General features: G+C 33.5%; 1 protein-coding gene across 2 annotated transcripts in view; it reads left to right on the top strand.

Moving 5' to 3' along the window:
- FIG4 (FIG4 phosphoinositide 5-phosphatase) overlaps positions 1 to 13697 on the top strand; it is a 70064-nt gene that overhangs the window by 14730 nt on the left and 41637 nt on the right. For both annotated transcript variants that reach the window (XM_080586902.1, XM_080586903.1), the window contains exons 6-14: positions 1017 to 1165; positions 2584 to 2712; positions 3587 to 3687; positions 4136 to 4298; positions 4938 to 5035; positions 7750 to 7883; positions 9582 to 9698; positions 11084 to 11129; positions 12710 to 12858. In XM_080586902.1, coding sequence (XP_080443028.1) covers positions 1017 to 1165; positions 2584 to 2712; positions 3587 to 3687; positions 4136 to 4298; positions 4938 to 5035; positions 7750 to 7883; positions 9582 to 9698; positions 11084 to 11129; positions 12710 to 12858 — 1086 coding nt within the window. The remainder of the gene's footprint in view (positions 1 to 1016; positions 1166 to 2583; positions 2713 to 3586; positions 3688 to 4135; positions 4299 to 4937; positions 5036 to 7749; positions 7884 to 9581; positions 9699 to 11083; positions 11130 to 12709; positions 12859 to 13697) is intronic.

Genomic DNA, 13697 nt, shown 5'->3' with positions numbered 1-13697 from the left:
TGTTGAAACTGCTTTTTTCTTATCTCTCAGCCCTAGCGTAATGTAACCCCCATTTTTAATCTGCTTGGAGATGATGAGCATATGCTGTTGCGGTGGTTGTGCCTAGAGGGGAAAGGAAAGGTTTCTTGTAAAACTCTCTGATAAACACATTTACCAGCTTAATTTTAATTGTTCATGGAAATGTAGTGGATACGTGGGTTAGATGTTGTTATCATCAACCATAAATCTATACGCCTAATTTGTTTTAGGTTGTTAATGAATATTTAGAATTTACTGGAGGGCCAATAATCACTGATGCTGCCTTAGGCTAAAGTGGAAGTCTCTTTGTACTTCTGATTTAAGTGTTGCATAAATTTGGTTTCTCCATGGGGAAATGAATCCTAATGGCTTGTAAAATTTAGCAGTGAGTGTAGTGTTGTCAGTATAAAAGGCATGAGATGCTGCATTTGTTACTGTTATGGAACTAAATTTAAAAAAAAAAAAAAAAGGACAACTTCTGCTTATTCATCAGTCCCCAGTCTTAGGATATATTTATGCTGCAATCACAAATTTCAGGTCAGAAAGTTTTTGTGAGTCAAATTTTTTGCTGCTTTGAGTTCAGGTAGTTAGAGAGTGGTACTTAAATTTCTGAAAATTTAGGTTGTCTCTCTCTATATGGGTATTTCTAGTGGAATAGCTAGCTTTGATCATCTGGACTGCTCCTTAGAACAAAGGGAAGTAAGTTTTCAGATATGTTTTGTTCAAAAGCCGTGTTCAATTTTCAATTATAATTAAGAATATAAATACAGTTTCATCTATTGTAGCATAAACAGATTCTGTGTTTGTAAAGCTTCTTTTGGAAACCATCTGTACTATTTGCCAGTATAGAATCAGATTTTTTGTATGTTGTTTAAATGTCATTTTTTAATGGATAATATAATAAGTACTGTGTTAAATAAAAGTATAGATAGAGAGTAAGGGCTTTCAGAAAAGTCCCATGCATTTACAATTATTAATAAATGTTAACCGTCTATCAGTTACAGCTATGATCTATCTCACTCCCTTCAGTATAATCTTACTGTTCTGAGAATGCCACTTGAGATATTAAAAACCGAAACAACTCATACCCGACAAGAGAGTTTTGATATATTTGAAGATGAAGGACTTTCAGCACAGGGTGGAAGTGGTAAGCAAATGTGTCTAATAAAACAAATTTTGTTAGTCATGAGTACATTTAGAATATATTCCACTTAAGTTTACTTTTGAGGAACAGTTGTCTCTTCAATATTGATCAGTAGTCAATAAAGTAGTGAATTAATAAAAGATTATATGAAGTACCAATTAAACATTTAAATTTGAACAATGCAATTTGTAGTCATGATTAGTCATTGTTTTGGTAATCTACATTGCAGTTCAGGCGGATAATTGAACATGCTGACATTTTTCAGCAATTGATTATTTAACTGATTTGTAGGATTCTTAATAGGATTGAATTACAAACAGAATAGGAAGCAATAAATGGTTAAATACAAAACGTTTTTTGTTTCATTTTGGGAAATACTGATTATAGAGGAATTGTATGAAGTTAGGATCAAGGTACTATATCAAGCATTGTAAGGAAGCCTAAGAATATTTGTTGATTTCAGTTGAAAACTACAACCTTCACTTTGGAGCTGATATACACACAGTAGACAAAAGATTGTGAAGATGAACAATCAGACATGAAAATTTTCTCTCCCTTATGCTTTGCATTTCCAACCCCCTCCACTCCCCCCCCCCAAAAAAAATCAACCCTATCAACCCTACCCTAAATCCTCAATATTGGATTTCATTCTGTTGAAGCTGATGTTTCTGTGTTTTATTATCCTGTGACTTACACTAATCATCTGAACAGACTGGCAATAAATTGTGTTTGGTTTTTTATTATTATTTATTATTTAGTTGTTTGGGTTTTTTTGTATTTTTGTCACCACTTTTTTTTACTTGTTTAAACCTATAATATTCTAATTTCTGAAATGAGTAAAGACTCAGGTTCCAGATATATTGGAAATTGAATTTTCATATGCAGCCCAACAATAGCTGCGTTTCTTAGTGTCAGTGCAAATTAAGAAAACCAGACTAAATTATGTAAGAAGGGGAGATAAAATACTTTTTTTTTTTAAAGGGGATAAAGGCTATTCACAGTCTTCCAGAGCTGATCCAGAATTGAAAAGCTTATATAGTCCTCCTCTGAGAGTATTTTTGCCTGAACTGGAATTCACAACTTGATTTCTTTCTCTTATTATCAAATCCTCCGTTACCATGCAGAGATCTCTCTAGTATTGGAAGGATCAGAAACTTCTGCACAGTGTGTTGAAGACACTCAAGTACTACAGTGACTGGCAACCATAGAAAAATTTTACATCTCAATAAATTCTGAGCTTCAGCAAGTGCTTAATGTTATTTGTGTTTGGCAAACGTCAAGGATATGAGTAGATGTTATGCTGGGTTGCAGCCGAGGGTAAATAAAAATAAAGGTCCAATGACCCCATGTTTTAAAACAGTCCAATGGAATTGAATTTATTTCTTAATCGTTAATGCCGTTTCATTGTAATGACTTCCTAGGTGTATTTGGAATTTGCAGTAAACCTTACGAAAAGTATGTGTGGAATGGGAAGCTGCTGGAGGCAGTAAAAAATACTGTTCATCGTGACTGGCTGCTGTACATCATTCATGGATTTTGTGGGCAATCAAGTATCCTTTTACCCTTGTAACTAATGGCAGTTTATTGATTTAAAAACTTTGAATGTGTGAAATACATTGAACTATTTCTTTGTAAGGTCACCTTTTAATTTTATAATTATTGATTGCCTTTTATTTTCATTACTTCTCTAGGCTTTGTGGATAAAAATGGTTATGTTCTTTTAATATGGTTGTGATGCAAGTAGACTATATTCTCACTGAGGCACTGTTTGTAAGCATGGACTTCAGTAATAAAGGGCTTGAGAAGATTTTAAGGCTCAGCTGTATTTTTCATAGATATTTGAGAAAGGGCAGAAAAGCTAAACAGAACTGAATTGCTGACATAGAAATGCCCTCTAACTAATCCCCTTTAAAATAGTTTTTTAGTAAGTGAGATTTGCAGAAACTCTTGACTTTACTCTGTTTCGATTGGAAGATGATGACTTCTCTAGCAATTATTTAAAATGGGTCTATTTACCTAATAGTACTAGGAGAAAAAACCCAAATGCATATCTCATTCCAAAGAAATGCCATCTCAGTATCTTAGTTGATAAGAATTTAGTGTATTACAGGGATGTTAGATTTTAATCATCAACAGTATAATGCTAGTTAAAATAGACATACTTCTCTTCTGTATGTTGTGAGGAGGAATTGGTGTATTGTGATGTAGATTCCCTTTTCAAAATGCTTCCAAAATGATTGTTGAAAAAGGCAATATTTTCTCCCAACTGCAAAAGAAATTTGGAAGTGATATTCATCTCTATAAGGAGATTTTAGTAGAACAGATGTTTTGTACCCCATTTTTTTCCTAGAATTTATTTTTGCTCACATGAATTAAGCAAACAAAAATCGCGTATGACATGTAAACCTTAACTTCTGTTTCAAGAACTGCTAATTTATGGTCGCCCTATATATGTCACTCTGATAGCCAGAAGATCAAGCAAATTTGCTGGAACACGTTTTCTGAAACGAGGAGCAAACTGTGAGGTAAAATAAGTGTGATCGCAGTGTTGTGTGGTAGTTCGCCCTTGTCCCCTAACAACGTAGAAAACATGAACCTGGCTGACTAGTGAACTGGTATGTTTAGAGGGTTGTTATGGCTTTGGTTGTAAATCATGCTAATAGATAATGTTATCAAAACCATCACTACATTTTAAAGTCAGATAATAAAGCTTTCTTAAAATCGTAACTTTTAATTGGAAGTTATTTTTAGCATTTATGTTATTTGCATCAGTAATGTTATTTCTCAAATAGAAAAAGATAGATCAAATACATTTAGGGATAAATGGGTATTCAGCCTTCATTTGTGTTGTCACTACCATGATTTGGTGTCTTAGAGCTTAATTGTGCTCCATCAGTAAGGATCAGTTCTCTATAATGCATGCAGCTCTGAAGTGTCATGTCTATTTCATGTGTGTATTTCTGTTTGTTGTAGGGTGATGTTGCTAATGAAGTGGAAACTGAACAAATCCTTTATGATGCATCGGTTATGTCATTTTCTGCGGGAAGTTATTCTTCCTATGTTCAGGTTCGAGGATCTGTCCCTTTGTACTGGTCTCAAGATATTTCAACTATGATGCCTAAACCACCCATAACACGTATGTACAAATTTTTCTTTGTAGTAGGTTATGGCTAGCACTGTGTCCTAATGGAACACCTGAGAGAGTAAATGAAAACTGAACTTGTAAAAATGAATAAACTGTCTAAGCATTTGTTTTATGGGAGGCTATAATTTAAGGTAAACAGAGTTCTTTATAATAAACATAGTGGCATATAAACATTTAACTGTATAAACAGCTGCATTTGATGAAATTGAATAGAAAAAAAATCCCCAACTTAGACTTCACAGTCAGATGTGGAATACGAAAAACTTACATTTAAAAATGTCAGCTTTCTTTGTGCTGATTGGTTTGTATACAGTTACTTGTGTTTATCTTAAAGGGTTGTGGATAAAATTTTGAACCTGTTGAAAATGTTGGAAAACATCTGGGTTAAATATAATGGGGCCAGAATAATTGCTCTTTGTAAGTATCTCACAAATGTTTTGGTTAAAAAGTCACTTCCATTTCTGAAAAAGGAGGATTTTTTAACAGCTTTTGCATGAAAAGAGAAGAATATGTAATTATATCATTATAGAGAATTAGTAATTATTTTGTGAAGAGTACATTTAAGGGAAAATGATTTAAGTGACTCTACAGCTCTCTTAATGTCATCCTGAATATATGTATCTGTTGCAGTTGACCAAGCAGATCCTTTTGCGCATGTTGCTGCTCTTCACTTTGACCAAATGCTTCAAAGATTCGGCTCTCCCATTATTATTTTGAATCTTGTGAAGGTACAATATTTTGAATATGTTCTGTATGTTTTCTTATTTTAAATACAAAATGCTTTTCTGTGGAGTCTCTGTGTACTTTTGTTTGTACTCTGAACTAACGTTAGCTTGTAAGTGGCATATTTTCTTCATAAATCTAATCCTACACAGGAGTGTATGTATTTTTATAAGAGTTTCCACTGCAGCCCTTCCAAATTAAAAAAAAAAAAAGTGTTTTCCATTTTTATAAACTTTGTAGGTTTCTTGACACAAATGACTGAGTTTTTTGAAATATCATGGTAAATGATATTTCACTTTGTTTGGTCTGGTAGAGGCACGGGTGTATGGGCAGGAGAGAAAGCTGAAGCATCTCATGCTGGTTAATGGGCAGTGCCAGTGGCAGCAGGGGTGGGCTTACAGGGAAGCTTCCTGATTGCTGCACTAATTCTGTTAACTGCTGTGTGGAAGGCTGTGGTAGCCAAAGCCTGGATTCTGGGTGGCACTGTAATTCTGAGTATTATATTTTGTGTTTGTGGTTGTTTTTTGTTTTCCTGTTCTGATCCAGCCATTTTGTGTCACGGTATCTCAGCCAGGCAGGTTTGAGCTTGCTGTCGGAAGGTGGGAGGTATACCAGGCTGCTTAAATAAGAGAGGAGGAACGGACTCCAGACCCTGGGAGTTTACCCAGTCTCAAACAGAATTTCTAATAAAATAAGTGAAAATAAATCTCAAACATCTGAATATGGTGTCACAAGAGAATAACACTGTAACCTGTTTTTAAAATTAGTTTTATTTTCTACAAGGCAGAAACCATAAATTCTTTTTACATTTTAGCAGCTTTACTAGAGCAGATGCAAACTGTGTAGTTTGATTTTTTTCCGGAATTTCTGTCATTTTATTTGGTGTTTTCTTCTGATAGCTGGACAGTAAAGGTTATCTTTTATATCTTACGCAGTGTTTCCTCTTTAATGAACTGCTTCCACATTCTGTTTTAAATTAATTTGTTTTGCTTGAATATCTTACTACTTTTTAGGCTTTAAAAAAAAGCTATTTATCATTTCATTTATCATGTAGAACTGTATTCAGTAGAAAAAAAGGACCTTTTATGTGCACGTAGGATCCATTCCTAGCATGAAAAAAGGTAGGGAAAATACAAAAGGAAGACTTTTAAAACCCAGAATAGTAATAGATAGCAACTAGATGACCTATTTTTTATTTCTAGAAGCTTTCCTACATAGCAATACTTCTAAGACTGTCCAAGAGTCTGTGGAATCAACTTAGGATAGCATTTGTTGACAAGAAAATGATTTTCTCTCTTGCAGCCGTAGCTTTCAAGGGCCATTATCACAGTGTGAGTAGATTCACATGGCCTTGACACGTGAATGATTATATGTCTTTATTCACAGGCCTTTTGATACTATGGCTGAAAATGCATCTCTTTCTCTCCCTCAAAAAAAAAAAAAAATCACCTTTGTCTGCATGTTGCTCTTGCTTTTACACAAATGCTAATGATTTTTGTCTCCAGTACTTTCATTATTTGATTTCTTAAAGGCTGATTAAATGTAAATCTAATTCATACTTTACCTGTCTATCCTAGAAGTTTGTTAATCAGTAACATATGAATTAGCCTTTCCTTGGGTTTATTTATTTATGGCTGCAATTATGTATTTAAATCCGTCTTTATAACCTAAGTTCAACATAGGTTTTAGTTTGGACTAAGTTGAGAGAAAAGCCATATTATCAGAGTGCCAAAACATATGGTATGCTTGGAGAATGGCAATTTAATTCTAACTTTTGTCAAATATTTAGTTTACTCTCTCTTCCATTTGTAGTGCAGTTAGACTAGTTTTGCAGAAGTGCCAGCTGTGGTGTACAGCTTCCACTTTTAATTTCTGTTAATGACTAAAACATTCAAATACACCACTGAAGTGAAGTAAAACTACTCATGCTCAGCTTTTTTTTCAGAGGCGTTCAAAAAAGTGACAAAGTTTGCTCTAAGATGATTGAGATAGTGCCATGCATTGATTGAGAATGTACTAATGCATAAGAGGGGTGTGAGTCTGTTTTTAAAATAAGCATGCAATGCTGCTGTATGACTGTTTAATTAATGTTGCTGGTTAACTGTTTATTGGCTTAACAGACAAAATGTTTGCTAGATTTTATCAGTTGTTTTTCCTTGTCTAAGATATTCTACTTGGAGAAGAACTCGTGATATTTACTGTTTAGTTTAGAAGACATTATTTATGTTTTTGTTTCTCCCATAGACCTTTTATTTCTTCCAAAAAAATATACCTAGGAAATAAATGGAATGACTTTTTGAACACAGGTACCAAAAATGCCTGACACTGCGTACCTACTAGTAGTTCTGATTTTATTACAGTTATACCCCATTTGTTGCTGATACATAGTATCACTGTGATTTTTCACAGATTTTATCAGTTATTTCACTTAATAAAATATTACTAATGTAAGTTGATATTACTCTGATGTTCTTCAAATTCAAATGCTCATTTTCTGATTTTTTGTGTGTATTGTGTGAACATAATTTACTATTTTTGTGTGTATATGTCTTGTTTCTACCTCATCCATACCAAGCAGGTAACACTTAAGTCTAGGTTAAAGAGTCTGTGTTAGAGTGTATCAGTCTATAATATGTACACAGACCTATATATGTATGTGTACAGGTTACATAAGTTTGTTAATGAAAGTACTGATAGCTTCCTTTTCTTTTCATCAAAGGAACGTGAAAAAAGAAAGCATGAAAGGATTCTTAGCGAAGAACTTGTTGCCGCTGTGACATATCTCAACCAGTTTTTACCCCCAGAGCATGCGATTATATATATTCCTTGGGATATGGCCAAATACACAAAAAGGTAGAAAAGATTGTTCATTGTATTAGTGCTCTTAGCCACAATTCAAGTACTATATGCTTTCAGTTAAATTTAGCTTAGGAATGATGGGAGAGTCTTATTAAGATCTATGGACAGAATAAAACCTGACCTTTCTGAAGGACTTTTAATATTCAAATATATAACATCATACCAAATTGGAGCAAGGCCTGAAAACTTTGAAGTTCTCTGCAAAGGAAAGTTTTAGAGAAAAGCCAACAGCATTCTCTTTTTATTTTGAATGAGTCAAATACTGCATTTTGTCAGGTATTTCGTATCAGTCTTGAATTTATTGAGTTAGAACATTTTATTTCAAGAAAAAAAAAGGGGAAGGAATCATATCAATGTCTCTTCCATTTCCACTTTCATAAGGAAATGAGGATAATGAGGATATTTTATTAATTTCAATGTTATAAAGCATTTAGATTGTTAGATTATTTATCTTTGTCAAATACATTCAGTAACTTTTTCTTTTATGATTTTGGACAATAGTGTGTTGTACTAGTGTCATGTGACAATGTTTTCATAAATGGTGAAATATTTACAAGGAGGAAACATTTTAAATCTATAAATGCAAATTGCTTTTCTTCAGTAACACACAATTCAGTTCTGATGTTGTGTGGCCTGCCTATGTCTACTGTTTCTTATAATACCAAAATTTCCAGAATAACAAGAAAGGTTGTATCTGCTTTCAGGTCTCTGTTACTATATCAGTCTGACCAAAATAATGAAAAAAACTAGTTTAATTCAAAGGATAGGGATATAATTAATGTTTGTCAATACTTTTTATGGAAAAAAATGCAATCCTTATTATTTGAGATTACAAGCTGGTTGTTGTGGTAGGTCACATAGATGTGAATGACTATTAATTTAAAGTTTGACTTGGTTTCACACTCCATTTTTATTCTAAAATGTCATTATGCCCAGTTAGGTCTCTTCAGTTGTGTTATGGTTAAATATCAAATCTCAAAGTAAGACTATATTTTCTTTCACGAGGTATGTTAGATGCAAGTTCTTGGGTTCTATATGGAGCAATGCTTCATACGGGGAATGATACCAGGTGATCAAAAGATGCCCCTTCTAGCTATAAGATAGATGTGTATTTATACCCACCCTAGTACAGATATAAAAAATATCTGAGGGAATTGAAAAAGATTATTTTTTTAGTGCAAGCAAGAGAGATTAAAGAATGAAAGATAACGTGTCTCTGCCTAAAGAACTGACCATTTCAAGAATGCTGAGACTGTTTCAACATGTAGTTTTGAAGTAAGTTTTCTGGGAAGTAGTACTGGTGGAAACATTTCAAAATAATACTTCCATCTCAAGATAAGCAATCATGAAAAAAGACGTAATTTTTAACTTTTGTTTACATATATTTTTGTTTTCAAAGTTCTTACTAAAATGTAAGAACTGTACTAAAATGTACTCCATTTTGAGTAATAAAGGCTCAGTTAATGGATGGATGCCCTGATCTGAACAAACTGGTGTAAGAAAATGTGAAGAACACACTGAAACAAATGTTACTGAGTAACACAGCACCTTGCAAATAAAACAAGATGCCAGTCTTCCATTAAATCATTTTTTAAATAATTTAAATCATTTTTGTTACTAAAAGACTTCCAAGCAGTGAAAATTTTTGAATATTAATGTATCTTTACTGTGTATTTTTTTTTCTCTTTTCAGCAAACTTTGCAATGTGCTTGATAGATTGAATGTGATTGCAGAAAGTGTAGTAAAGAAAACTGGATTTTTTGTGAATCGACCTGATTCCTACTGCAGTATTTTGCGGCCAGATGAAAAGTATGTATACTTTTATGGATGTATAATGAATAATATCTACTGTTTGGAGAGTTGTCTGGAATTTCTACTGTCTGTTTTAAGGCTTCAGTTAACATGAAAATATATACTTCATTATTAAGTTTTAGCCAAAAAGGATTGTAGTCAAAGGCACATGCTAAGAAATAATATAATACACTGAAAATTTTATAGTCAGTATTATTATGCTGTTGTTTCTCCACTTATAATGAATTCTTATATCAAACCATTATTTCTAACTTGTAATCTGTGCCATGTGTATTTATATAAAGTTTTTTTTTCCTTAACCAATGGAGTGCTAAATTTGAGAATAAATTTTAACAAAGAGAACAACATTTGTAATTTAATAAGGGGCTTCTTTTAAGGCATATGAATAAGGTACCTATCAATTAAATGTTTTTAATGGTATTAATACATACAAAACTGAAAACATTTGTTTTTTTTAATATAGAAAACGTATTTGCGTAGAGTGCTATGGGCGTATAATGATTTAATCAGCTGAATCCTCTAAAGTCTTTGAAAATTCAGAAATAAAGTAACTTCCAAGTTAATTCATCACTACTCAAATGGGCATTTTTATTTTGCATTAAGAATATCTTTGCATTTTTAGCCCAACTTCGTTTAGAAACAGTGAAGTAAAACTCAGAGACTCTTAGAGCTTCTTTGCCATGCAGTACAGCAAAAGTGGCAACTGCAAACTAGCATGAATGAGATTGATGCATCCTTGTGATGCTGTGGTTTATAGAGATAGTCTGATGAGACTCAAAAGTAGTGTGTAAGCTAGTTAACCCTCCCAGCTTGAAAACATTCAGTTGTTCAGGGGTTACCTGCATCAAGCATAACTGTTCCTCTACCTCAAAATGTCATTAATTTCAGATTCGTGTTTCCTGCCTCTGGGGTACAGCTAGTGCCTGTACAGAGTAGCAAGAACTGGACAATGAATAGTATGTATGCCTAGAATCAGTATGAAGTCAAGATTTAAATCAACCAGCTTGTGCTACAGAGAATGTACCTCTACCTTCCAGTCACTGGCACTGTACCTACTTCATTTTGTTTTTACACTCGGGACCCATTGAGCAAGGCTTGTGGAGCTCAAACTCTTTTTTGAAGGAAGCAAAAGAAATATTTTATATGGCTTAGGAACATTTCTACTTTAAGGCTAGATTTACTTTTTTTCCATGCAGTGTAAATGCAACACCTTACTAATGCACAGAGCTTTCACTGCTTTCTGCTGTTCAGTGATACCAGTTTTGCTTTGGAGCAGTTTTTTAATTGACAACCTTTTTCACTGAGCAGATCTGTACATGGTATGATCTGTTAACTTTTTTTTTTAATGATTTGTAAGTCATTCTATTTTGTTTCTCTTTCAGGTGGAATGAACTGGGAGGTTGTGTTGTTTCCACCGGTCGCTTGCAGGTACTAAGATAATATACTTCATTAATTCAAAGTTCTGGTGATGTAAATCAGCACTGAAAAAGCACCAGCAAACCACTTCCCATAAATACTTGATTAGTGATTCACAGGTTACTCTCTTAAAGTAATATTTATAGTAAACAGCATTATTGGAGGCCATCTGAGAAACCTAATTGGGAAATAAGGCTTTAAGTTCTTGGATAGTACCACAAAATTGCTGGAATTGTATTTTTTGCTGAATGTAGTCTGAGAAATGTTCAGATTTGAAAATAGTTGTCACTACTACATAGTTTGTTGTACTACCCGGGTAGCAAAAGTTAAAACACCAGCTTTTTAACGGTCTGTATAATACAATATTAGATAGGAGGGGTAAGGAATAAGCATACTTCAGTCTGTTGACATTCACACACGTGAAAATGGGTGATTAAATACATTTTCTCTACTGCTGGAATATTCTGTACATTGTTACAATTACTACCACTAAAAGAAAATACAACTAGAAAAAATGCTTTGAGGTCAAAAAAGTGCAGGGTGATAAATTATTTAGTAACGGATTAATACTTGAATGTTATGGTTATATACTCTGAACACAGGATATGTTCTTGAGAAACATCAATGCCTTTTGACTTGCCATTCATAATTTTGTAGTTCACTTAAGTTGGAAAGCATGTGACCATTCCTTTACTAACTGAACACACTAGGATGTGGTCCTGAAGGGCAGATAAACAGCAAAGTAGTTAGAATTTGGTCTGTTTTAAAATAAAGAGGCATATCAATGCTGTGGGTTTTTTTAATGCTAGTCTTACAGGTTTACCTGTATTAGGGGTATGATTTTTTTTTCTTTCTCTAAACTTAAGCATTTGAGGTTGTCACCATAGGAGTACTACGTTAGCATTTAAATCATGATTTGTCTTGTCTTGGGATAGACAAGTTGTTTCACACCCAAAATGTGCTTCTTTATTAAGACAATAAACGTTTAGATGACTAGCACTGATGTAGCCATATATACATATATGAGTAAAAGAATCCGCCATACTACTATATTAAAATGTTTCTAGCGGTTGTTCATATTCTACAATAAATTCTTGTGTGTGCATTACGGAATTGAAGAGTGGAGGTGCAAAGAGCATAAAAGCGTGTATGACTGTGACCAAAATGTTCATACATGTTGCTTAAGATACGGGAAGCTTAAAATACAAGCACCATCACAGTAGAACAAAAGCAAGCAGGCATGCTTTTAGTAGTTACAGCATATTTGAAAATCAAACCTTCTTCACAGATACAACACAGTCTTTTTAAGGTAAGTTTTTAGGACTGTTTGTGAGTTGAAAGAATGATTCAGTTTGTGTGATGATAGAAGCAAGAATAGTTTGAAAGTAGGCCTTACAGTAGTAATGCAGATTGCTAGAAATTAAATGTTTTTTTAAAAGTCTTTGAACAAGGCTTTAGTTCAAGGCTTGAACTGACATAAAATTTAGTATGTGAGATGTCATAAGTCTTAGGATAGCAGGAAAAAATAGTAATCATGAGTGTAATAGCTTTTTAATTAAAAAAAATCTCTCTTATCTGGATTGCTTTACCAGACTGGAGTTCTCCGAACCAATTGTGTGGACTGCTTAGACCGTACTAACACAGCCCAATTTATGGTGGGAAAATGTGCTTTGGCATACCAGCTCTACTCATTGGGACTGATTGATAAACCTAATTTACAATTTGATACAGACGCTGTTAGGTAAGAAATAGTACTTCAGTGTGTCAGTTTTATTTTATTCTTTTGTGAAGGGACTTAGGAAAAGTATTGTTTGTGTACAAGACAAGTGCATTTCTTTTTCTATTGCAATGATTTCATATTTATTCATCTAAGTCAAAAATCATTCATGTTTGAAATCTTCTTGAGAAAATCCAGTCATGTTGAAAATTTGCTGCTCTGGAAAAGCGTGTTAATCATGTTTCTTAAAACTTAACTGCTTGACTTCATTCTCTTTATATACCTAAACTTAGACTGAAGAGTTTCCCTCTTAAATAAACATAACAACAACAAAGGCTCTAGTAGTCACAAATTTGCTTGATGCAAAATGTAAATCAAAAATGAAAACTGAAATAGATACATGCTTTTCTGCAGAATGCCAAACTGACATTTGTATAGAAGTATCTTTGTATCTGATTTGTATCTTGTCTTACTATTTCCTACTTTTCACTTGAAAAATATTGTGCGACTTGATTTACTGAAGAAAGGAATTTTCAGCAAAGCTGTTCTCTCCAGTCAAATATCAATGGCACTTTTTCAAGCATCCTGAAACAAACAAAGTCAGCATTTAAATTAAATGCTCTGGAGGTGGGAGGAAACAGCTACTTAACTTGTGAATGCCCTTTGGAAATTCACATAAGGATCTGTGAGGTGATGATGCCTCTTTATTCCTTATAACTGTAGTAATGGCCATGAAGCTTACAGCTTCATTGCTGTCTTTGTCCACTGGTTTGTTAGTTTTAGAACATGGAGATGTAACTTGTATATTTCTAGAAAAGAAAAAGCACTGTGTCACGTGTGTCTCTCAATCTCCCTTCCCCTTT

Source organism: Anser brachyrhynchus, assembly GCF_964034855.1.
Source record: "Anser brachyrhynchus genome assembly, chromosome: 3".
Lineage (NCBI taxonomy): Eukaryota > Metazoa > Chordata > Aves > Anseriformes > Anatidae > Anser > Anser brachyrhynchus.
Note: the sequence above shows the minus strand (reverse complement) of the source record. Positions and strands in the feature narration are given on the sequence as shown.